This window comes from Chelon labrosus, assembly GCF_963514085.1.
Source record: "Chelon labrosus genome assembly, chromosome: 12".
In the NCBI taxonomy this organism is placed as follows: Eukaryota; Metazoa; Chordata; class Actinopteri; order Mugiliformes; family Mugilidae; genus Chelon; species Chelon labrosus.
This window is the reverse complement of record NC_140345.1, coordinates 17,266,292-17,290,063: the sequence shown is the minus strand read 5'-3', so window position 1 is coordinate 17,290,063 and position 23,772 is coordinate 17,266,292. Positions and strand designations below refer to the sequence as shown.

At 38.6% G+C, this 23,772-nt stretch overlaps 1 protein-coding gene across 1 annotated transcript in view; it reads right to left on the bottom strand.

Annotated features, from left to right (window-relative positions):
• adcy2a (adenylate cyclase 2a) overlaps positions 1 to 21,808 on the bottom strand; it is a 34,488-nt gene extending 12,680 nt beyond the window's left edge. The window contains exons 1-16 of the mRNA XM_084557101.1: positions 20,904 to 21,808; positions 11,189 to 11,338; positions 8,261 to 8,409; positions 7,420 to 7,531; positions 6,553 to 6,680; positions 6,080 to 6,238; positions 5,683 to 5,815; positions 5,422 to 5,595; positions 5,276 to 5,319; positions 5,004 to 5,084; positions 4,695 to 4,764; positions 4,346 to 4,443; positions 4,139 to 4,223; positions 2,292 to 2,429; positions 1,099 to 1,218; positions 800 to 984 (exon numbers count right to left, since the gene is read on the bottom strand). Coding sequence (XP_084413227.1) covers positions 800 to 984; positions 1,099 to 1,218; positions 2,292 to 2,429; positions 4,139 to 4,223; positions 4,346 to 4,443; positions 4,695 to 4,764; positions 5,004 to 5,084; positions 5,276 to 5,319; positions 5,422 to 5,595; positions 5,683 to 5,815; positions 6,080 to 6,238; positions 6,553 to 6,680; positions 7,420 to 7,531; positions 8,261 to 8,409; positions 11,189 to 11,338; positions 20,904 to 21,026 — 1,949 coding nt within the window. The 5' untranslated portion in view covers positions 21,027 to 21,808. The remainder of the gene's footprint in view (positions 1 to 799; positions 985 to 1,098; positions 1,219 to 2,291; positions 2,430 to 4,138; positions 4,224 to 4,345; positions 4,444 to 4,694; positions 4,765 to 5,003; positions 5,085 to 5,275; positions 5,320 to 5,421; positions 5,596 to 5,682; positions 5,816 to 6,079; positions 6,239 to 6,552; positions 6,681 to 7,419; positions 7,532 to 8,260; positions 8,410 to 11,188; positions 11,339 to 20,903) is intronic.
• Between the last annotated feature and the right edge of the window lie 1,964 nt (positions 21,809 to 23,772).

Here is a 23,772-nt window from a genome sequence, read left to right as displayed (position 1 = left end):
TAATTAAAATTCTTAATGAAAGCATTATACCGTGAAACCTAAATGTATGATTTCCCAAATGGGAAGGTGACTCACGTTTCAGTTTACCATTTTACATTTTCTATTTGTGAAACTAGAGAGAGTGAAACTAAGCCGGCTCAAACAGAGATTGTCTCAGACACAATGCCAAACTTGCATTTCACTGCAGCTTGCAGCCAGACTAGCAGTACATGTTGCAGTTCTCCTCAGCTTGCCGTTTAATATAACACACGATGTGATGAGACGATAGTTTGAGTTACCTCATTTTAAGTTTGTTCACAATCCAATAGAATAATAAACATCTAATGTCAAACTACTGTGCTGCAGCGTTACACGTCAAACACACTGGGCCACAGTAGATCAGCACTGTACGAACAAAAACTGAATACAGTGGATAAAAGCAGTCAAACAATGCTTGCTATGTGTTTTTGAAGAAAAAGAAAAAACAAGTTTGTGGGAAAAACTGTTTCAGATTTTTTTTCTGAACTTTTCAGTTTAAGTGATTCTGGCGCCTCTAAAGTATCCGCCCTGGGAGCTTCCATTTGATTCAACTGACTCGAAGAAGACCTCGAGGTTAACCTTTTCTCTCTCCTTCTCCTACACTCCATCTATCATGTCTCTTCATATCACTGTGGTTCCCCATTTATTCAGCATCCCGCAGGGTTAACAGCAGATGAACATCAACACCATGTCTTCACCCACCCTCACTCTTTATCTCTTTCTCCCCTTTCATTTCATTCGTTTCATTCATTCCCTTTCCTGTTTGTCACTGTGCACCTACCTGTCCAGGCTTTCAGTCTTGTATAGAAACTGGCTGTATTCATCCAGCAGAGGGGCATGTGTTTGTAGAATAATGACATTGTAGACCACCACTGCTGTCAACATGATAATCATCTTGAGCTCGTAGTTTATCCTCAGGAACACTGAGCAAGAAATCAGGCCCAGGACGCAACTGTAAATTAAATACTAGGCAGGAAAAAGAGGGCGACAGATTGGTTGATTCGTTTTAAGATTTTAAACTATGAGTTTAAGGAAAATCAAGATCAAGAAGAAAATCAAGAAGTTTTTGTCTTTACTTACAGGAAGGTAGAAATTGTTTTTGCCAGTGAAGGTGATTAGATGCCCATTAGGGTAAAATAATGTTTCATTGGATGAATTGTAAACAGGAACTGGTGGCAACAAATTGTCTTCCAAGAAGAACTAGAGGAAAAACACAAAGTCAAAAGATATTTAGGCTTTGCCTCATTTTAGGTGAAGTGCTAAAAATCTATTTTAATACACCTCAGAAAACAACTCGTAGAATTAATATGCAAATTGTGAACACTTTCTCTGTCTGCTTGCTTTGCACATCAACATGTGAAAAGATGAACTGGTCATTGCATCCGTCTAGCAGGGGGAAAACAGAATCTTGTTAGATTAGGGGCCAACAGTGACAACCATTCAATAATGTCCTTTAAAGTGAACCTGCAGGATGAGATGAGGATTGGCTGCCCCACTGAGCAAAGTCAGGTTAATTTGGTCCATCTGCCCTGAGCGACTGACCCACGTCAGACGCAAAACACGATTATAATCTCTGGAATCGATTTGTGTGAAGGTCTAAACCGGGGTCCTGACACTCTGCTTTATCACGCAGCTTCCTTCCAAGCCTCAGGATACGATTCCACCTTTATCTGAGCCTTTATTTCTTTTTCTCTACTGAAATAAACACCATTCAGATACATTTGAAAATTAATGGAAAAGAGCGAAATAACAATATGAATGTTATATACAATATGCCCTTATCGGTAAATGCAAATGGTGCTGGCATTGTTAAGCAAGGCAGACAAAGTACAGTCTTTGAGCCTGAGAAAACTGACTGATAACAGACATAGCAAAAGAGATCAATGCAAAGAATATTTTTCTGCAGCTGATTGTGTGGTGAAACATGCTCAAGGCTAAACAAAACAAATGGATAGCATATTGATGAATACTTCTTCTAGTCTTAGTGCATTCAAAGCCCCCCAACCATGATGATTAAGACATATTTGCTAATGTAACACTGTATAATTTTTTCCTGCAGTAATTAAAATTCACTAAGAAAACAGCATTCGTGTATGTTTATTTTAAGAATGTTCTCCAATCCATTTACTTCGCTAGAGACCAATCTATACATCTATACATGTATGGGACGCATTCCATTATGGTCGAATTACACTGCAATTACAAATAAGATGAGCGTTATCTAAAGGATTCCCAGTGAAGCCTTCGTGTAGAACCTTCACATAAAAGCTTACCATATTGAAGACTGCCATTATGAGTATTAGAGCTGTGGTTGTCATGGTGAGAGTGATGCGGGGCCAAGGCTTGTTGGCAATAATGACCGATGACCTGAGCAGCCACATCCAAGAAGTGGAGGCGCTTTTGCTGCAGTGCTGCAGGGACACACAACACGCAAATACAAGAAAGTATGAAGCCAAGTGTGCAAGAGATCTGGGGGCCTATGATATAAGGTTGTCCACGCATCATACACAGATGAAGTGGAGATATGCACATGTGACACAGGTAAATCCTGCATATTTGCACATGAACACACACACACACGAGCACAATAACAATTACTTTTGGTGAGTAAGGGCAATTGCTTTAAAATAAATTAAAATATACATAGCAAGTTCACACTTTGAAGCACCTATTAGTGAGCACCTCCTAATTGCCTCAGCAGCAGCAATCAACAAGTTCAAGAGGCATACAATTACAGAGACCTATTGAATAAATGGCGTGCTGCACTTTATTTCAAAATGCACGATAATGGCAGAATCACAAAATCACCACTATAAATAATCCCATAATTTACAAAGGCTGCAAATATAGTTATCAACAACCTGATCACTTAGATTGCAATGAATTTAATTTGATTTTTTCCACAGCTTTTATGTTCTTGAGAACAATTAAACAATGTGCAATCATTCCCCCTATTTCAACAGTCATTTCTGACCCTGTCTGCACATTATAGGCACTGTTTTGTTTTTAATTTGTTATGTACTTCAATTGGCTTTCCTGTTTGAAGCACTGCCTTCAGCTCAATGTGCTTCATAGTGTGACAATGAGAGTAAAAGCCCATTTGCTTGATCATCTCAGAGCAATATGTGAGTACCGCCAGGGCTGAGTGGATGTGACATTTGAAAGGCTCAGGGATGTATATTACAATATATTATATTAAGGATGGCAGACTGTAATAAGTACGAGAAGCGTCACTGGCACGGCTCGTGGGACATAACATTTAGTCCTGAAAACAAGACCTTTGCACAACATTTTCCAATTTAATAAGAAGTGGGGTTTTTTTAAACAAACTCCTCTACATACCTCTACAGCTACTCACCAGCATTCAGCCTTCTGAACAGTGACAAGCAGAGACCACATGTTTAATATGAAATTATAATGAGTTAATTTACAAAATCTCAAAGGTATGCTAAAGGAATAGAATAGAGTAGGGACTCATTTGAATGTTTGTTTCCTCTTGTGACATGAAGCTGAAACTTAAGATGGAAGGAGGTCTTGAAACTGATTATTTCAAATGGAAAGTATAATGAGCAATTTGACTAACAATCGAATTACTTAACCCCCCATTAAATCTCTCACAGAATGAAAACTAAATGTTTGTTGCAGCCTTGATCATTTTATCCTATTAGACATTTGTTTGTATTTTATGAGGTCACTGCAAACTCTTGAACACCAAAATGCTCGTACGTACAACTCAAACCTGTAACGCCTGTGGCTGTCCCCAATTCGGAGACATAAAAATCAATACAACAACTTATAAATTAAACCCCAGAATCACCTGGTGTGCTATGTGTGCCTCTCTGGGGCAGTAGTAGATTAATTTTTGCCCCATGGTCACACCAGAGAGGCACTAGTGTTAACCAGGTCGGTCCCTTAATGGGCTGTTAAGCTGGCTATAGGGGCACTTAGATCACTCGAGTGCCATCAGGATAAACATTAAGGACCGAGGAGCTCCTTTAGAGAGTGAGCACAACCTTGTTAAAAACAAGTTTAATTCTAAAAGCACACTGTAAAAAGGGGCACTACTAAAACACCGGCATAATGTTTGCAGTGGAATAAGTTACAGAAGCACACTACTCACCATGAAGTGTCCGATGAAACATATGAAGAGGATCAAGGAAAGGATAAGAAAAGCCATGCCAAAAGATACTCCCAAGATAGTTGTCCTTCAAAAAAACACAAATATGGTTACGTTAACTGAGTTTAATGTCATGTGCAAAAAAAATTAAATAAAAATTTCACAAATACAATTTTATTTCAAGTAGAAATAAATGTAAATATCACATACTTAGGCAGGACGAGAACCTGCACAATGAATATGCAGAAAAAGATCAGACAGGCGCAGGTGACATAGTATTTGAAGGCCGGCAAGGTTGTTGCTCTGTACTAAAAACATAAAAATAAGGACAGACATCAACAAAAGACTTTTGATAAATATAGTCAAGCTACTCCACGAGTTTCTTAGCTACACACTCAGACTTCAGTCTGCCTGTAATTTACAAGATTTCAGAGCAAGCTAAGTGCAGGTAAAAGAACAAGCTGTGACAATAGCTTCTCTTACATTACGTTCTGCTATTCTCTTTGAAATAACGACACTGATCTGTCCACCGATGCGTGAATAATGCCAGTTCTCCTACCTCTTTCTCTAAGGATTTGTTGTGAAAGAAGAGCGATATTCTTTGAATGTCTTCAGACTTGAGCCACTGCCTGGAAGCATAAAGACGTCGTTTCACATCAGAAAGAAAAAAAGTAAAGTAAAAGGTAAAATTCAACACAATTATTCAATACAAATTCTACCACAGCAATAGGATGCAAGCCACGTTCAGTTTCAACACGCTCTGCCATCTTACAGCAAGAGCATCTAATCAGTATTATGTTAAACAGGGAATTCTTTCAACATATTCTGGGGGGTAAAACCACATTAAAATTAATAAAATGGGGCTTACTTTTGTGAATTTATCCCATCAAAGGTCCTGATCATCCTCTCATTGAGTTCCTCCTCAAACCGCTTCTTCTGAGATTTTGTCCTTTAATGGGTAACAAAAAGTAAAAAAGCCAGGATGCCTTTTAAGTTCTCGTGATATTAGTCACACACATCAAAGCGTCTAGCGAAAATCTAGTCTCATTAGACATCTCATCGTCTGGCTCTCTAATGCAAAGGGAGGAGTGTAATCCTGTCAAAGGAAATTGTGCTGGAGGTGTAAAACGAGAAGCTTGCCTTTCTGATCTCCTCTGGAAGTGATACTGCCCCATCGGCACATCCTGCACACAGATCAAGAGGAAAATGAGTCGGTTAATGGCTACAGATGAACCTCCCACCACCTAAATGTCAACATATGTGCAGAAAAAAAAAATAATACACACAGCAGTGTTGATCTTCCCGTTCTCATTAGTCATGCTGTCTCTGTGGTGCAGGTTGGCGAAGGGCTTGGCTGCTCCCCATGACTCCAGGTAGCGGGTCATCCTGACTGAAGCCCTCATCTTTGCTCCATCTAGAGTATGACGAGGTCTGTAATGCTGTGGGCTCCGACGCTCAACCTGGACAAACATGGAAACAGTGTGATTTCAATGCATTTTCATCAAAGTCTAATATTATTGTTACTGAAAATATAATTTGTACAGCACCTTTGGGTTGATGACAAGATAAGTGATGACTCCGTGTTCCTTTAGGTAGGGATCTCTTTCTTGTCCGTCCCCATCTTCCACCTTATAGGCACCGTTCAGATGCTCCAGGGTCACTGAGGTGATGTGGACTCGCCTGGCAATGGAGAGTTCACTGAATTAATAGTTTTTGGGTCTGGTAGGAATGTAATGGTACACGCATATTAAGTCTGTTGATGTTTGTGCAAGAGCGCTCTAGGAGAGAAAACCGAAGAGTATATGTTCCTCCTGAGACACTTTGACCATGACCCCAAAACCGAAGTTTATGCTGAACCATGAATTTTGTGAAAAGTTATACTCCTTGGGTCTGGATATTCTAAGAGATAAAATGTGATAAGAAGTAAAAGTCCTTTTCACTCACCCTGGAACTCCTCCTGCCTCCATATGATTGGCCAGCGTGACATCATGTGACCAAACGTCATACTGCCATTTCTGAAGTCCAATCACGCCACACAGGACATTCCCAGAATGCACGCCGACACGCATGTTGATGTCGACCCCTGTGGCATCTCGCACCTTCCTGCAATGCACAGAAAACTCATCACACAGACCTGCACATATCTATCTTGTCAGAAGACAAAAGCAAACGCTTCACAGTCCGACACTGACGTGTACAGAGTAGTGAAACAAGAAAAATGGAACAACGGTCTGAACTTAAACACCATTTCCAGCGATCACACTACAACTACTAATCTCAAATTCCAACATATTTTCACATCATTGCTGCAGAAAGTCTTCCCAACAATAGAACTGCAAGTGAGACAGCAGCAGAGAAGCAAGCAATTCAAAAATAATTTAATTCTTCCACAGTCCTGTTATATAACTGGCACTTACTTTATGGCCTCACACATGTCCAGACCCATTTTCACACAGTTTTTCGCATGATTCGGCAGTGACTCCGGCAGGCCGGACACACAGTAGTAACAGTCGCCAAGGATTTTAATCCGCATACATTCATTTTCCTGCATATAAAATAGGGCATATAAACACTGGTTATGTAAAGGCAAAACCTGACAGGAAGTACAGGCGGCTCTTTAAATTAGATTTAATGCATCGCACTTTTAGGCAACATCCAACACTTTTACATTCACCATACCACACGAGCTACACTGAGCTTTGCTCCATCTATCAGTGTTAGCAAGTGTAGAAATGTTAATCTCTGTGATTCATCATTAAAAGTCCCCTTCACTCACAATGTCATCTCTCTTTGATGTTTGATTTATATTCAGAGTTTGAAGGCTATTTTTAGTTTCAGTTTCATCTCCTGACAGTTGAAAGTTCCTCGGAGCTCACAGAGTGTTTTAGTGTTTTATCCTACTCGTTTAATTTTCCCATCACAATTATCGGTATCGGTTTGGTAATTCCACCAAAAACTGAGAAGGGGTTCAGTGTTTCTGCATGGATGAGATATTTTATTTCCAGTCATTATTTCAGGAGGAGTCTATGTCATCCTCAGAATTACTATTGTAATGGGAAACAACTGTTCAGACCCATAATTAAAAAAACATATATATTATTTTTTATTCATCTTTGAAAGTGTCTGGAGGGGATCTTTAGATATGTAGAGATGATTCTACCCTTTACAAGATGTTACTGTTTATAGGATAAAGTTAACCACTTAGGCAAGAAAATAAGACAAGCATTCTTATTTTGAAACAAAATTAGCTCTTAGTGACAAGAACACAGTTATGAAAGGTTTACCTTAGCAATCTGATCAAATTTGCCAAACAGCTCATTCAGCATGTGCACCAGCTCTCCAGGTGAGCAGTCACTGGCCAGCCGTGTGAATCCTACTATATCAGCATAAAGTATACTGGAGATGGAAAAAAATATGAATATGAATATAAAACGGTTACATATACATGGTCCAGTAAAAAACAAACAAACAAAAAAAAACACTTTAGCTTTCAAAGGCATGCTCCTCTATATGTAAATCTGACCTAAACATAAATAAAGACACCTGCCAATAAATCAGGTGCACTAGTAAAAAAAACAAATGCGTTCCAATCACTTATATTCCTGCACTAAATCGTCAGCATTTGTTTAAGGGTGCTTTCACGTCTCCAGTTACAATGCTGCTTTTAAGGGCAGGGCAGTCATGACGAAGGTCTGACAAGCCCTCAACATAATGTTCTTGCAAAGAGTTTTGTGGGCGTGTACCATTGTTCCATATATGAACTATGATCAGTTTGCTCAAGCATCTATGTGTGGACAAGAACGCTTATGTATACATGATAAGAAGGCGCTACCTGGTTATATCACTGTAAGGTAGTTGGTCCATGGGTAACGTGTGTTCACACTGCAAACAAACCAGTCCTGAGGTTGGTTGCAATTGGGCTGAGACCGCCCACTCCAATCGGGCTCAGCTGGTTCGTTTGTACTTTAACAAAGTCCAATTGCTGTGTTCACACCAGCCCAAACTAAATCAACCTGGGGGGGTTTGGTTCTTAGGTGTGAAAGCACCACAAAATAACTGACAGAGCGGTCGATTCCACTGTGTTGTTAGTCAGTCAAGCGGTATGTCTGCATAAATAATACATGCCTGACGTTAGTGTGTCTTTGAACGTAGAGGTTGTGAAAGTTGTTTGTGTTCTCCATCTGGCCAAAGTTTGGACCCTTCAGTCTCTGGATGATTTCAGCTTTCATAACACGGGCGATGTGAGCGGGCAGCAGAGACAATAGAAGACGCTCCTAATGACGGTAACACAAAGAAAGAAGTAGGTGTAGTAGATGGTCAGGAAAATTTAAATAAATAAATAAATAAAAACTGATTACATTTAAAAACAATCAACATTTTTCTCACGACTTAGACTTTATTGATCCACAAGGGAAATTGCTTGGTCACAGTACTTAGTTAAACATAAAAAAAACACTCTTTAGAACCACAAGTAAAAAGAAAGATAAAATAAAATAAGATAAAAATCAAATAAAAATAAACTATAAGTAAAATCTAGTAAAATAGTATAAGCAAAAAATTTACAAAATCAGAATATGAACAAATGCACAAGAAATAGAGACATAAGTAAATATATATTATATACACAGGAGGGATTAATAAGGTCTTTCATTTGCCAAAACTGCGGGAAATCAGATCTAATGTCTGAGTTAAAAGGATCTGGGACCTTGGCTTTTCAATGAAATTTCAATTTCTGGGAAATTAATTTAATTCAGTCAGTCTAATTTTATAGTATTAACCTATGATGATAAGAAAAAACCAAAAGCTGTCATTAAAGCTCAAGTGAAAGGTCAATTAGAAACCAGACTGTGTCAGCTTGACTTCTTGGTGCTCAAAGTAATGATCAGTGTTACAGTGTTCTGTTCATCATTTCATTGCCAGCCAGAGGAAGCAGGATTTAATCCTCCTTTGCTTTTTCTCTCCTCCTATCTAGTGGTAGCATAACCACATCTCTATTTTTTTCCGAGGCTAGTATAGGTTTTAAAGTAATTCCTCTCAGGGTGAGGATAAGTTCAAAATAGAGAAAACGCTTAATTAAACCAACGTCACCTCTAACTTGACAAACGCTGATCATCTCTGGTGGCTGCTAACAAGCGCTGCTGGGGATTGGGGTTTGTGACGAATTCTCATAGTCCCGCCTGAACCACTCAAACTGAGAATGTATGCACTCACTGTACTGCAGAGCACTTTGGATAAAAGCATGCAGCAAACGGCATATATTATGAGTCCGCTGAGCGCCTGAGAGAAATGTGTCTGCACAGTTACCATCTGTCACAGGCAGCACCAGCACTCCAGGGCTACTGCGAAACGTTCCACCCAAGACATTTTCAGCTTCACTCATAGCAGTTCTGAAAACACAAGCTGAATTCACCATAGGGAAAACCAGCTCCAGCCCAAGCCTGGGCTCGCACAACAACAGCTGGATTCACCCTTATCCGACTAAACAGCTCCCAGAAAGCTGCAACTCCCCCAGCTGTAGTGGAAAGCTAGCTATGTCCCGGTTTCTCACTTCAGTAAGCCATGCTAGTATCTCTCAAGAAGCTGAGGTATTTGAAAGCAGCAGCAGCCTCTAATTTGCAGTAACCTGCATCAAGTATATGAACCTTATAGAGAGCCAAAGTCCCGCCCCTCTACTTCCGGGTTATGGGACCTATCTTTCGAAAAAATATGAACGGCAGTCTATGGAGAGATCATAATTATTTTTTGTTCCCGTTCGAATTGTGGCATGAATTTCACATATGATGTGTGTGAATTTAAAAGATCATTTTTCACGTCAAGAAATAAATTATTTGACGTAAATAAGCTGAACAACATTAGGTTTTGTATGAGATCGCTTAGTGAACTACATCTCTCCTCTCGAACAATGTACGTAACTAGAGAACTATGGCTGTCTCCTTGTTGAGCTTTACCAGGACGAAGGCAGAAGCATGAAACGAGGTGAAAATCATTATAAATCGGGTCATGTCGAGAGCTGTAGTTACACGAAGGGAGTTTTGGTCGGTTCTGTACGCGCCAGCATGCGGGACTTGTAGTTCATTTAATTACGTATTTTCCATAGCGTTTTACTTAACTATCTTGCGACAAACTGTGACATTCTTGACATGTAAAATCATTTTTTATTCTGAAAAACAACATATGTATAATCCAAGGCACAAGTCGATCGGGACCAGAAAATAATTTATCTTTCGCCATAGACTGCCGTTCATATTTTTTCGAAAGATAGGTCCCATAACCCGGAAGTAGAGGGGGCGGGACTTCGGCTCTCTATTCAACTTTACAGATACAGATAGAGAAAATTCAACAGGACAGACACACATACGACACTGCAGACTTGCAGTAGATCGTGGATTACATATCATATCATATCATATCATATTCACCTAAAGCCAAAACAAAACTAAGTTAGTGATTGAAAATGTGGCACAGATAAATGACAAAAAGTGTAAATGGATGGTCCTGAACAAAACAGGTAGTCAGTGTAAAGGGAATTATTTGTTTGAGATGTAAATATAGTTGGAGATATTGTTTTATCTTTGCAATCTAGATGATCCACTGAAATTAAATATTAAATAGATTTTATTACAGAGAATTTGTAGAATGTACCAAGGATGCTCTTTAACACACTGAGGTCATCAGCTATTTTCTGTAAAATGTGTGTGTAACTAAAAAGAATCAATAAAGCTACTGTACTGTACTAACATAACATACAGTAACTAAGGCTATGCATCCTAAAATGACTAAAAGTGACTAATTATCTGTGGATTTATGCTCTTTTCCACCAACAAGCATGCTGACAGCAAATGTTTGCATATTATTGCATATGAGCATTAATGGCACAGCACAAGTGTATGGAAAATAATAAAAGACCAAGGACAAATCATTTCCCTTTGACCCTCCAGGCGTTTAGTGAATAATATTCTGTATATACGTATACGGTAGCTATAGCTAATGTGGCTGAATCCTGAGCTGACCTTCACTAGCTCATTGATAATTAAGAGGTATTCCGCACTTTACCTGTTGTCTCTTCTCAAACTCCAGTTTAATTGGGGACTTGATGCAGTTGCAGGTGTCCTGGTATGTCTGTTTAAGTGCCAACTCCATGAGATGCTTGTGGTATGCTCCAGCCATGTTGCCACACAGGAAAATAATAATATTTGCCAAAATCTGTGCGGGAAGAGAGGACAAACGAAGTTAGATTTGAGAACATATTCTTTATGTTACATTCATGTGTGAACATTAAGCAGACACACAGGATATTTGACAGACCAGAAACAAAACTATAAAAGTAAATACATTCAATATTACGACTTGAACATATGGTGCTGCACACTGTGTTTAAAGGTAAAGTGGAAACAATTTATTGTGACTCGGTTATTTAAAGAACAAGTTTCCAGTTTACAGAGACAGAAAACTAGAAGACAATGTAAAGATAAAGAAATGAGATGTGTGTGGCTTCTTTACTGCCCCTGTTCAGCTGTTTATTTCTTTAAAAAAAACAACATAATGTATTCCTCTCATAAACCTTACTGTGGCTTGATAAACTTTAACTCTATTCTGGAGGAGGAAAAACTGAAAAAATAAAAACTTATCTTCATAAATCATAATCATAAAGAGACTCTCGGGCAGAAAAATACTGCGGCTCAGGTTTATATAAATGCCACAGTCTTTCCCTTGAGTTCAGGTTGATCACATAAAAAAGGAGGACTGTTTCTGTTTCTTCATCAGTGTTATGAGTTGTATGTTATCCCTGAGGGGAAATTGTTTTTTTTTCTCCAAACTGTATGCAAGTAGCAAGTAGCAAGTAGAGAAACACAGTTACAGCACCACAATAACACAGACAAGTCACATGACTTAACTATATATAATAATATGTCTAAATAGATTTATTTTTTCAGACCCAACATCACTTTTTACTATTTTAATAAAATGAAAACAGTTACATTGAAATTTGACACTCATTAATAAGATAACCTCTGGAGAAATCTGATCTCCCAAGTTAGAAACCTGTAATAAAAGTGTTGATGTGAAATTTTTACTATAGCTGAGCGTTTTAGCTGACGTAAATATTGTTTTGAAGGACTTACAACATTAACAGCAGAGTCCAAGTGTGCAGATAACTGAAGCATTCAATTCGGTTTTCAAGTAGAGCGACGATGTATTAGCAGCAAAGAGAATCTTAGCGTCATCTTTTTTTGTAGGTCAATGTTATAATTCATCGAGTGTCTGGATTTTTTAGTGCTATGGTGCTTGGTGTTTGTCTACCTATGTCCATCTTTACTCTAACACAGAGTAAGACTAGCTGGATTGCCTTAAAATTGGTACAAACGTCCCACAGGAAGAAACTCAATCCGATTTCTAAGTGCTACATATCATTACTGAGATGCTTTCTTGCAGAGCCTGATATGAAAACTGCGCAAAAGGTCTTTCTTCTGATCGAGGGCACGCTATCAGGAAAGGCAAGGTAAGCAATTGTTTGGGGAAAAGAAAGGGGGCTCCCATAGAAGCTACAGTAGGATCTCCACTGCTTCTGATTCTGATTCTGATAACTTGGGTTGTTCTCTGACATAACTCCCGAGGACAACCTTTGCTGCCACACTAGTTTTTGGCAAATATGCAAATATGTACAAATCTTTCAAGTCAACAATTTTGTTTTTAGGGAGTGGGAAGAGCATTACAGCCACACAGGCCCACATGTATACTTTAAGTCTTGCATTCACATCATGCAACAAATAAAAGAAGCAATGTCCTCATAGCATATTCTGTGTGCAGTGGTTTACAATAAGAAATCAATACTGTAAATATGAAAGCTTGTCCTAGGATGATAAAGATCACTAACAACAATTGCCATCTTTAATGTCTGACAAAACAGCAAAGTGTTGTATTAAATATGGCAAAAAGGGATAAATGCTTAAGAAAAAAGTACAGGTTATGCTGTTTGTTCGGTGTGTAAAGATCCTGAAGCCCTGCTGTTCTCACCTGTATTATTTTTGTCCACTCTTCATAAACACTCCTATTGCAAAAATTAACTTTGACTGCCTTTCTTTCTGACATTTATTTATTTCCATGTGCCTACCAGAATTAAATTACAGCACCAGTAGAATCCAGTGGCCTTTATAAAAATCAAATTCGCAAAAACATTTTACTTCAGTAATATTACTCAGAGCAAATTACTCAAACTATCCTCATTATCTACTTTAGCTCACATTTAAGGTGCCCGTAAACAAGGTGTTTCTAAACTTTAAACAGGAAATAAAACAGTGTGTTTCTATTTGCATCTATTTAGCCAGTCTATTGTAGAGCTGCAAATAAGATAAGGCAAGAACAAATATGCACACAACACATAATATACACTATGTAACCAGACTCTTGTGCACCACCCACAGATAACACTTTCTGCTCTTCTATCTTACATAACAAAACAATGACTACTCATCAGCGCTGTCCAGTAGCAGTTTCATAACCAGGACCTAAAACATGCAATACCGAGAAAACAAGCCACAACCAATAATGAACTCATACTGAGGTTAATACAGAACATAACATTACTAATAAAGCTGTTCTATACTGTATGAGAGATGAATATATTAAACAGAGTGAACACACCATTAATGTACCTGCCTTTCCTTTATATTTGACAAAAGCAAACATCAGGGGCAGAGGCTAAGTACATGAGAATCGTCGGCTGGATGTGGATTTATGGTCACATCTATTCACTGTATCTGGAACAGACATCCCACTTGATGTCCACAGAATTTATTATCTCTCCTCCGCACATTTTCAAACACTGAAAGAAGACACAAAACGATGATTTTTTTCCCAAAAAATTAAAGGCATAATATGTGCAAGCCTGGCTTCGTCCGTGATGATCTATACAAAACAGTCTGAACTTTCTGGCGCATAATAGTGTTCAGAGCAAAGGGTTCAGGAACAAGTATACTGAATGACTGAAAAGGGGGCACAAAAAGAAGGGCTGGACCGGGCCTTTTTAAAGAAAACAAGGTTTTCAGCAGCCTGTATGAAGTACAATAATTCAGAAATTAGTGGCTCTGAAATACCAGGTCATTTTACAGTTGTTGAAAACCTCCCTTTTGAGATTGTCAAAAGCAGATGTTATGAAGTGAGGTCAGTAAAGTCTGCTGCTTCCTGTGGACACACAACATGCACTTTAACCATATTCCACACCCAAATGCAAGGATGAGTGTGTGTTTTGACAAGCCCCTTGTCCAGAGGGTCATTAAATCACATGGAAACAGTTGCTGTTATGTATAAAGTTTGTTTTTTTTTAGCTGCACAACAGATTAGGTTTATGAATGCTTGTCTACTTGCTGACATCTGTTAGACAAGACACTGACAGCTTCCAGACCATCTCAAAGGTCAAATGTGTGAATAGGCTGGCTGTGCGAATCATTCGTACCTCGCTGGTACCCAATTACAGATAACAGCAGGGTTAGGTGAGAATGACCTCTCAGGGGCTTTGAGGCCTGCTGGTGAATTCTGGGATTATCTAATAAATAGCACAGAATGCCCCCGTGAAAGCTATTATTGTTGTTATGTTATTGCCAGGAGTGGAGGAAGACAACTATCTAACACTGGTGTAGGTGAATCATGTTTGACCTTTAGCAACAGACATTAAACAGATGCAATTTCATAATCTCAACAGAAACAACCACAGGCACAAATAAGAACCAGTAACTTCGTACTGTACAAGACTAAGACTCTGAATATAATCAGATACTTAAATACTTAGTGTGAAACCTAAAAAAACTATTTTCCAAGTGCTTTAAGCTAAATTAAAAAGAAAAAATGGAGAAATGATAAATCACCAAAGTTAAAAACTGCCATTTACATTCAAATGAAGCCCTTCTTCGAACAGGTAGCACATGTAATATTCAACAGCTGCCACCACAGAGACTCTATGTGAAATCCTGTCAGATAAAGCTTAAATAGATTGTGAGTGCAGTGATGAATTATTGATGATTTTAGCACTCGACAGTGATTAACAAAGTACGCAACTGAAGGTTGTTTCTGGTCAGAGAAGAGAGTATGTGTTACAAAAACACAGAAACCAATTTGAGCCAAGGAATAACTTTTAGCACTGCTGTGAGACCCGTTACATCACTAAGTGTAAAGTTAGTTTGGAAAAAATCTGACTATTATAAAGTTCTGTATTCATTATAAATGACTAGCTTGGAAATAATAGCCCTTTGTTACATCATACATGTTTGGCCCTTGAAGCCATTTAAAAACTTATTTCTGTCTGATAGAAAAGTCAGAGTAGGCGATTATAAGAACATAAATTCTTGCATTGATCCACAACCAATCGTAATCTCTTGCATTTTTCACAACTTGTGTTATGTCATCAATAAGGCTGGGAACTGACTTGGGAAAACAAGAGCTGTGGTACGTTTAGAGAAGACTACAAAAATAATGACTGTGGATCTGTCCATGGGATACAGGAAGAGGACAGCGCCGTTGTCTATTGTGTAGTCTGCCATGAAGCCTGAATAACATCTGCCAGATCATACTTCACATCTTTTAGAAAAAAGAAACGGATATCATAAAATAGAACCTCAATAATTTAGCATCAGTGTCACACACACTAGGTTTATGACTGGTTAAAAAAGATGAATAGCTCAAGATTTTACATGAACATGAATCTGGACCCAACATGGGGTTTGTCACCTCTGCAAAATAATGAGCTGGTTCCGCTTTCACATCTTCATTAAGCCTCCAATCAGGCAGCACTGTAAAGTTTAATGGACTTGACAAAGTGAAGACGTAAGCATGGTTCCTTTTCACTTAATAGCCCCTGGCCAGTTTGTGTGCACACTAGATCAGAGCCAAAGAGTGTGGTCATTTAATGGCTCACATTTACAAACGTCTGGAAGTACGAACAGTTTTTTAAGTGAATATTAAAGAGGTACACACTTGAAGTAAATTAAAAACCAAATTGGCCACTAATGCATGCGTGCTGAATGTGACTGTGTATGCGTGTCAGTGTTTTTAAAGGACATTTTGTAATGGCTTATTTAATTTCTTACCGAGAATGAGTTTAATGAGACCATTCTGTGTCTGCATATAACAGTCTTTAGTGGTTGTCCCTGTTTTTCTGCCTGATTTGATCCAAAGATAACAAAATTAACTAATTAACACATTTATATCTCATTTGTTTAATTAGCTCAACAACCAGCATGTACAAATGATGCATTGTGGTTTGAGGAAAGCGTAGTCACTTATTGGAGTCTTGCAGTCATTTTGATGTTGCCAAGCAACCAGTGGAGTCAATGACTTCTTTAGACATGTAAGAAAGCAAACAGGTAGCCTATATTTGGCCGAATGGCAACCTATTCCTGTCCTACATGGTAGCATAGGAACAGGTTGCCAACTGGTAGAATCTAAAACTGAGTGGTGAAATGTTCTCAAACAAATTATTGCTGAATAAAAAAATACATCAATATATAAATAAATAAATAAATATTGCAACAAACTGAGTAGGATATCTAAGACAGAACCCACTGGTGTTCGACCTGTTGCAAGCTTGTTAGTGCCTCTAAACTTCAGCAGCTGTTTCATGGACAGCACAGAATTTCATTTTAATGTTGTTGACTAACTCCTTCGCAACACAATATTATTACATTACTCTGAAAAGAACCCTAACTCAGGGGCTTACAGACTACTTAAAGGCAGTCTGGACTCTGCCAACAAAGGATACTCTTCATTATAAGAACGGTTTATTTTTCTTTTTTGTTTATTTTTTTTAATGCCAACAGTGATCCGATCACTTTGGAGTGCTACTATGAGTCATTACCATACAAGCTGTCCAGGTATCAAGTGAGAGGCATTTTTATTTAGCATCCTAAGTATGTTATTTTTTAAATTCAGTTTAATTACACTCTGTAAAGAAACCAAAGCATCAAAAATTCCCTCCTCTCAATGGTCCATCAGGGGTAATTAATTCAGAAGGCCAAAAATATTTTGCGAGAGCCTCAATCGTGTGAGTTAATTTTCCATTTGAATGAACAGTATACTGTAGTTCTACAAATCTGTGGCAAAAGGTTAGAGAAAACTGGGGAGGATTTTATAGCTGCTGTCCAGTACAGTACTTGCCCTCTGAAGACTCAAGCCTTAGAGCATCATGTCACCCAGTCTTACTACTCTCATCTAAGAAGGAGGACATTAGCCTCAGCCTGTCCCAACACGAAAAATTCAGCTGACACTGGCTACTGCCAGAAAGGCACAGACAGGAAAGAAGCAAGCATCCAATCTGATGTACACTTACACAGGCATACATAAAAGCACAAATACAGACAGAGACTCATACTGTGCACAAAGAAGTCTGCAATATGGATAAATACTGTATGTTATTTAATTTTTCGTAATAATAGGGAATATGATGGTGACCGAGAGACCTTAACGCACTGCAGCTTAAGAAAACACATGCAAATAGACAAAACAGAAGCAAATTAAGTCAGTTTGACAACACATGCACTGCAAATACTCGCAACAACAGTAGACACAGAAATGCGATGCAAAATCTCATAACACCAGTAAATATAACGTGCTGCAAGGAGCACAAACGAAACAGTGATAAACCTACACGAGATGAACTTATTGTTCAAAGCTTAATGACTTTCGGAGTTGCTGGAGTATGGCACTCATCAGCGATGTTGGAAATGAGCTGAAATGTAAGTTGTTTTCCTGCTTATTATTGTCTGAACAACCCAAGTGCATAATTCTTTATTAACTGAAATAAGTTTGTTGAAATAATGTGATTAAACTCACACTTTATTGTGAAGTTAATAAGGGATAAGCAAGTTAAACTACCGGCAGGTTCTGCTGACGTAACTACCTAACACTTTTTTTTTTTATATAATTGTTTTTTTTTTTTATTTACTTTTCAGAGATTACATTGGAGTGTACTCTACATTGGAGTCCCAATATACATATCAAACAGAATATTAGTTCTTTGCCATCATAATCTCAATTACAACAATATCACACAGTTACACGATACATAGGCTTCCACACCTATATAGGCTACAGATAACATACATCTACACCCATATCCACATACCCTCCAACTACCCCAATACCCCCCCCCCCCCCCCCCCCCCCCCACACACACACACCTAACAAAGACAGGACATAGACTAAACATCCACATCCACACTCACAAACACAAAACACAGAAGGTTCCCCATCAAAGCCAGCTCATCAGTTTTCTTTACTTGTGCTTTTCATAAAGCTTTATAGATTTCCTGCCATATTTTATTAAACTGCTGCTTTTTATTTCTGTCTTCATGCATTGCTTTTTCTATGTTTAAGTAATATCTCATCAGTCCCCTCCATTCTTGTAAGGTAACTACCTAACACTTTGCTACATGTGCTGATATGAGTTAGAACCACTTAGAGTGCTGTTTCCATGGCACACTGAATGTACTTTCATGTCACTATAAAAATAGACATGCACCTTATATAACATTAGTGACAGGTGCAGAATCAGTGCAGTGATTACAATACTGTCTACATAGAAGATATATTATTTTTTGTCACATCACAAAAATCCAATTTGTTGGGCTTTGAAAAAAAAAAAAAATCAGTTATATTTGCTTTTTGAAACTGGTATTTAAATCTCAGTAAATGTAGGTAAACTATACTTTAGAGTTCAATACCCTGTATTAAATGCATGTAAAATGCAGGTTTCTTCTTCCTGCAAAGGAGAAATGCCAAGCGCCAAGTGACCTTAAACCATTGACAAATGTACAAAAATAAAAATGTAACCATAAAGGCAGACTTGGCCTTAAGCACAGTCTGTAATTGGAAAAACAGCATCACAAAAAAATAACATAATAGCATAGAAAACACCAATAACCAATCTTGACAATGACATATCCAGCCCGATGTGCTATGGAGAAGTAACCCGTCTCCTTGAACATGTTTTGTAATTTGGCTTTATTTACCAATTAACCCCTGATAAGATGAGTGAAAAGTCTTCCTACCCCCTCTGCACTATTCTCATAAGCTTCTCTATAACTATACCAGCTGGCTGGCTGTCGAGACGCAAACATCGACAGCCCTCAGTAAAGCCTCAATAATGGTCCATTGTTAAAATGGTCTGCCTGGTGTCAGGGGTACGGTTAAGATATTGCTGCTTATGAATGTGCGTATTAAATATAGTGTCCAAAACCATGATTTTGCAACCAAACGGACATATTCAAGGTGGCATGCTATGTAATGGACACTCGGCTAATTTCAGTAGACCTTAAGTCTTGCCAAATTTTGTAAGGGTTATCATTGCTTGTGCTTGTGATGTGTAGCTTAGTGGACATTGGCAGTAGCTAACACTGTTAGTAAGTCAAGTAACCGTTATGCTGCTTTTACAGTGATGATTAACACATTCCCTGATAGTCTGCTCTTTGGTGAAGAGGTGACTTTCAGTGAGCTGGGTGTTTGCATCATAAGTGAATAGAGAGATGGAGGGTTTCTATGTGAAGCAAGCAGAAACTGATACCCTGGACTAGTGAAGCACAGCTAACAATAGTAAGAAAGATAAAATACTGTACTTGTTAGGGTTAAACTGGGTGTGTGAAGTACAGTCAAAGCCTTGGCCTAAAGTCACTCCAGCACTGCCCTGATTCTATGCTTCAGGTTGTTGGTCTACTGAATGGTGAAAATTATACTTGTTTCCCCAAATCGGTCTAACTGCTTTAACCTAGGGATGGCATTAGACAGGTGCTGTGCAAGGCGTTAGACAGACATTGTGCTTTAACCCCTGCCAAAAACTTGACGTTCTTTTACTCATCACACCAGAGATCAGAGTTGCTTTCAAGGTCTTTTTAAAAAAAAAAATGTTCCAAGCGTCGACATGTGCCTTTTTATCTCAGAGTGGCTATTTTATGATAATAGCCTGAATTATGGACTGCTGCTGTGATGGCCATCCTTCTGACTGGTTATCCCCTCTCTGCAGAGACTTTCTGTGCTCTGTAACACCAACTGTTAGGTTCTTTGTCACATCCCTGACTATGTCCGTTTTTGCTGCTCACTAAGTTTATGGGTTCCAAAACATGTGAAATTGACTTTGTGATTTAGCGCTGAGATAGTTTGAAATCTCTGACTATCACTGAGGCATGGCTTTTCTGATAAATTGTTTACTTCATGCATCGGAAACCACAACTGGACTATTGTAACCAGATTTGAATAAGCTCAAATGAATTGGAGTATGCTTTACCCAGCCAATTAGTTTCATGATATTGTTATTTCCTTTGTCTTTATCAGCATATTCCAGCTGCCTGAACATTTTGCACACAAACAACAATGCTGCTGGAAAGAGGGTGACCTTTCAATGAAGTATAAGAAACACATTAGAATTTCTATCGCTCACCTGCTATGCTAAATTAGTTTTAGTTTAAAGGTCATATTTGCTTGTTTGCTAAAAATACAGACTGTATGGTTCCAGTGAACAGAAATGCTTGTTTTGTGAGCAAGATGGGGGCACATCAAATGTCTAGAGTAGAAACCCATTCCGTTTTAATTCCATCTGGATATTCATGTTAAAAAGAAAACCGTAGTCTTTAAAAAAAAAAATCGATAGGGCATGTCATGTCACAAGTCAAATCACAAATTAAAATGATAATTGATTGTTTGGGTAAACAGCGCATATTTTGCAGATAAGTGTTTTACATTAATGCACTTGCTACCATTAACACCCACTTATGTTTGATCGTCTTACCTGCCACACTACTGGTTCCATGTGATCAGTTGTGGTGGACATGCAGACACTCAAGACAATGGTGTGAGAGGCAGAGGTCAGGACACTGGCGATGATGGCGTCCCGCATAGAGAACGGCAGCATGGTGTAAACCACAAACACAATGAACAGGAAGAATGACACCTGTGGAGAAAGAGAAAGAATTGTAACGCACCTTCAAGGAGAAGCGGAAAGGAGAGAATGAGAAAGAGTTGGATACACAAGAGGAGAATATACAGACGGAAATCAAATACAAGAGCTGGCAGTCCTGTGGGGAAAGAAATTGCATGACCTAGGCCGTCTTAACACAACCAGCACTCCTTGCTAAAGTTTATTAATGTGCAGCTCACAAAAACTAATAAAATGATGTAACTCATTCAGAAGCATTTGCATCCACAGACAGACAGGAGATAAAAAGACCCATATTTGTTCTATTAAGCATATTTCAATGTCTCACACAAAACAGCCAACCCATTGTAGCATTCTTAACATCCTACCTAAGCTCCCCTTTGATTGCAGGAAGCAGAAAAGGGTACAATCAGCCTCCACACTTCAAATCTGACACCTCTAATGTACCACATGGAGTGTTTCCCTTTTTATACAAGCTCCACATACAATACGTGCGCAGGGTCAAAGTCCCTCATCTAATGCCTTGCGTGGAGAGAAAGAGGCCAGTGTTCTCATACGCTGCAGCCAGGTGACAGTTAACGTTTGTTGGTTTATTTTCAGGGCTGGTGGGAAAGCGGGGTTAGGGAGAAGGAGGCAGTGAGATGGAAAGAGGATTGGAAAGAAGCAAAAGATAGAGAGAGAGAGAGAGAGAGAGAGAGAGACTGAAACAGTACCTCATCTGTTTAAGCTTGGGTGACTACACTGCCACTCCTAATGGCTAACTGTGGCTGTGAATGTAAAGAGTAGATTCTTTGGTCTTCCATTCGTGAAAATTATTTCATATGTATGGTTCAATTAAAATAAATCTAAACTGAGTTGAAGTCCTACGAGTTAACTACTCATGATGTTTTTGTAGTCTCCTTATTTCTTCAAGCAATGGTCACAAGAAATGCTGCTACATCTGACACAGAAACACACCAGACGCAGCTTGAATATTGCAGTTTTACTGCAAGACAGAATGGGTGTTTCTATCTAGTTTGTGAGTAATGGATAACTCTCTTCTAGGCATTATGTTGCATTCTTCATTTAATTTTATATATCAAAAATATGTGGGGTTTTTTTCTTTCATAGATGATTTCTGGCAATTTCCAAAGACGAAAAGGATTTTCTCGCTTTTGCTTTATATTATGATCAGTAAGGATGCAGATAATGATGACTGCTCTCCCTAGTATGTCATTTTCTTTTGTTGGAAGAATGTAAACAACCATGATTTGTCATTTAAATACACAGCATGCAAGTTCGAAATCCTGCAATACCACAACAATCGCCTTAAAAAATACTAATACATTTACACAACGGGAAACAACAGCCATGTATCCACCAAAGGAGGAAATGAAAGAGACAAGCTGCGAGGTGGCAATACAAAAACAGTCCAAGGAATTCAATATAATGCAAACCCAGAGTTTCCCCAAATGTTTACCGCTAGAAAACACGACTAAGGTTCATAACACAATATTCACTGCACTGGTTAGAGTGTGAGAGAAGACTCAAAGATCACTAGAGGCAATTTCAAACAATAATGGAGCTCCTTACTCAGTCTACCCAACACTGACTTTACAGTTATAATTTTATTACAGAACAAGTGAAAAGCTTGAGGGAATAAACAATAAGGCTCGGCCAAAATGATATTACAATTAAACCCACACATTCCAGATGTGGACCAAGTCACATGTTTGCCATCACAATTAGCAAGAAAACACTTGATACAGATATACACCAGACGTATCCATGGATGGGTTTTTACCTCCGGAAATATGCAGTTTGGTTTAAGTGACAATGCCTTGGCAGAGCGTGCAGGAGGCAGGACATGACACAAAAAGGATTTTGCTCTCACACTCAGTATGATATTACCCAGCCTTCTCCTAGTAAATACAGCATATAATAACTCAAGATACGACTAAGTCCATAACAATTTGTCTGCTGCCTGGTTGTGTCACTGCTGCTGCGACACCGTGCCATCAGTCTTACTGCAGAACAGCAGAACGATGACCACCAAGTATACAGTTGTTCAACCTTAGCAATTTCTTTTTCACAATCAGTAGAGTTTATCTTTATAGATGCGCTGTCTGCCATTTCCATTTTCCATTTAAGAAGTTTACACAACTGCATAAACCAATAGCTGACCAAAGTAATCCATTTTGCATGACAGAAAATATCCCTTTTTTCATTTGGAGAGAAAGGAGTGCACCTAGACCATGGATTGGGGCAACCTGTGACGGCACCCACCTGTCACGGAAAGTCAGGTCTCCAATTATGCATAGAGATTTATGAGATCAGCCCACTCTCCAATACTGCTTTCACGAATGGAAATCAAACTAGAAGTACCAAGGATTGGCAATTGACTGGCCTTTGGTGGCCATTTGAGAAATAGCGTTAGTCATTGGCTTAATTGTTCAACCACAGAAGCTGCCAGCTGTTTAAATGAGTCAATCCCCCGTTTTTCTTAAACGTATGTATAGCCAATGATCTTAATTGAGAGGAAAGCCACTATGCAGACGATAAAAACTAAAGTAAATGTATAATTTCAACTTGTTCTCTTCTGTTTTTCTGTGTTTTGGTCACTGCAGGATTGCAGCTGTATAACACCAACCCAACAAGGAAAACTCTTTCTAATCTCGCTGTACCACTGCCTGACTGAGCTTCAATAGGGTAGAGTCTTGTTTTATTCTTACGATGTCATGGT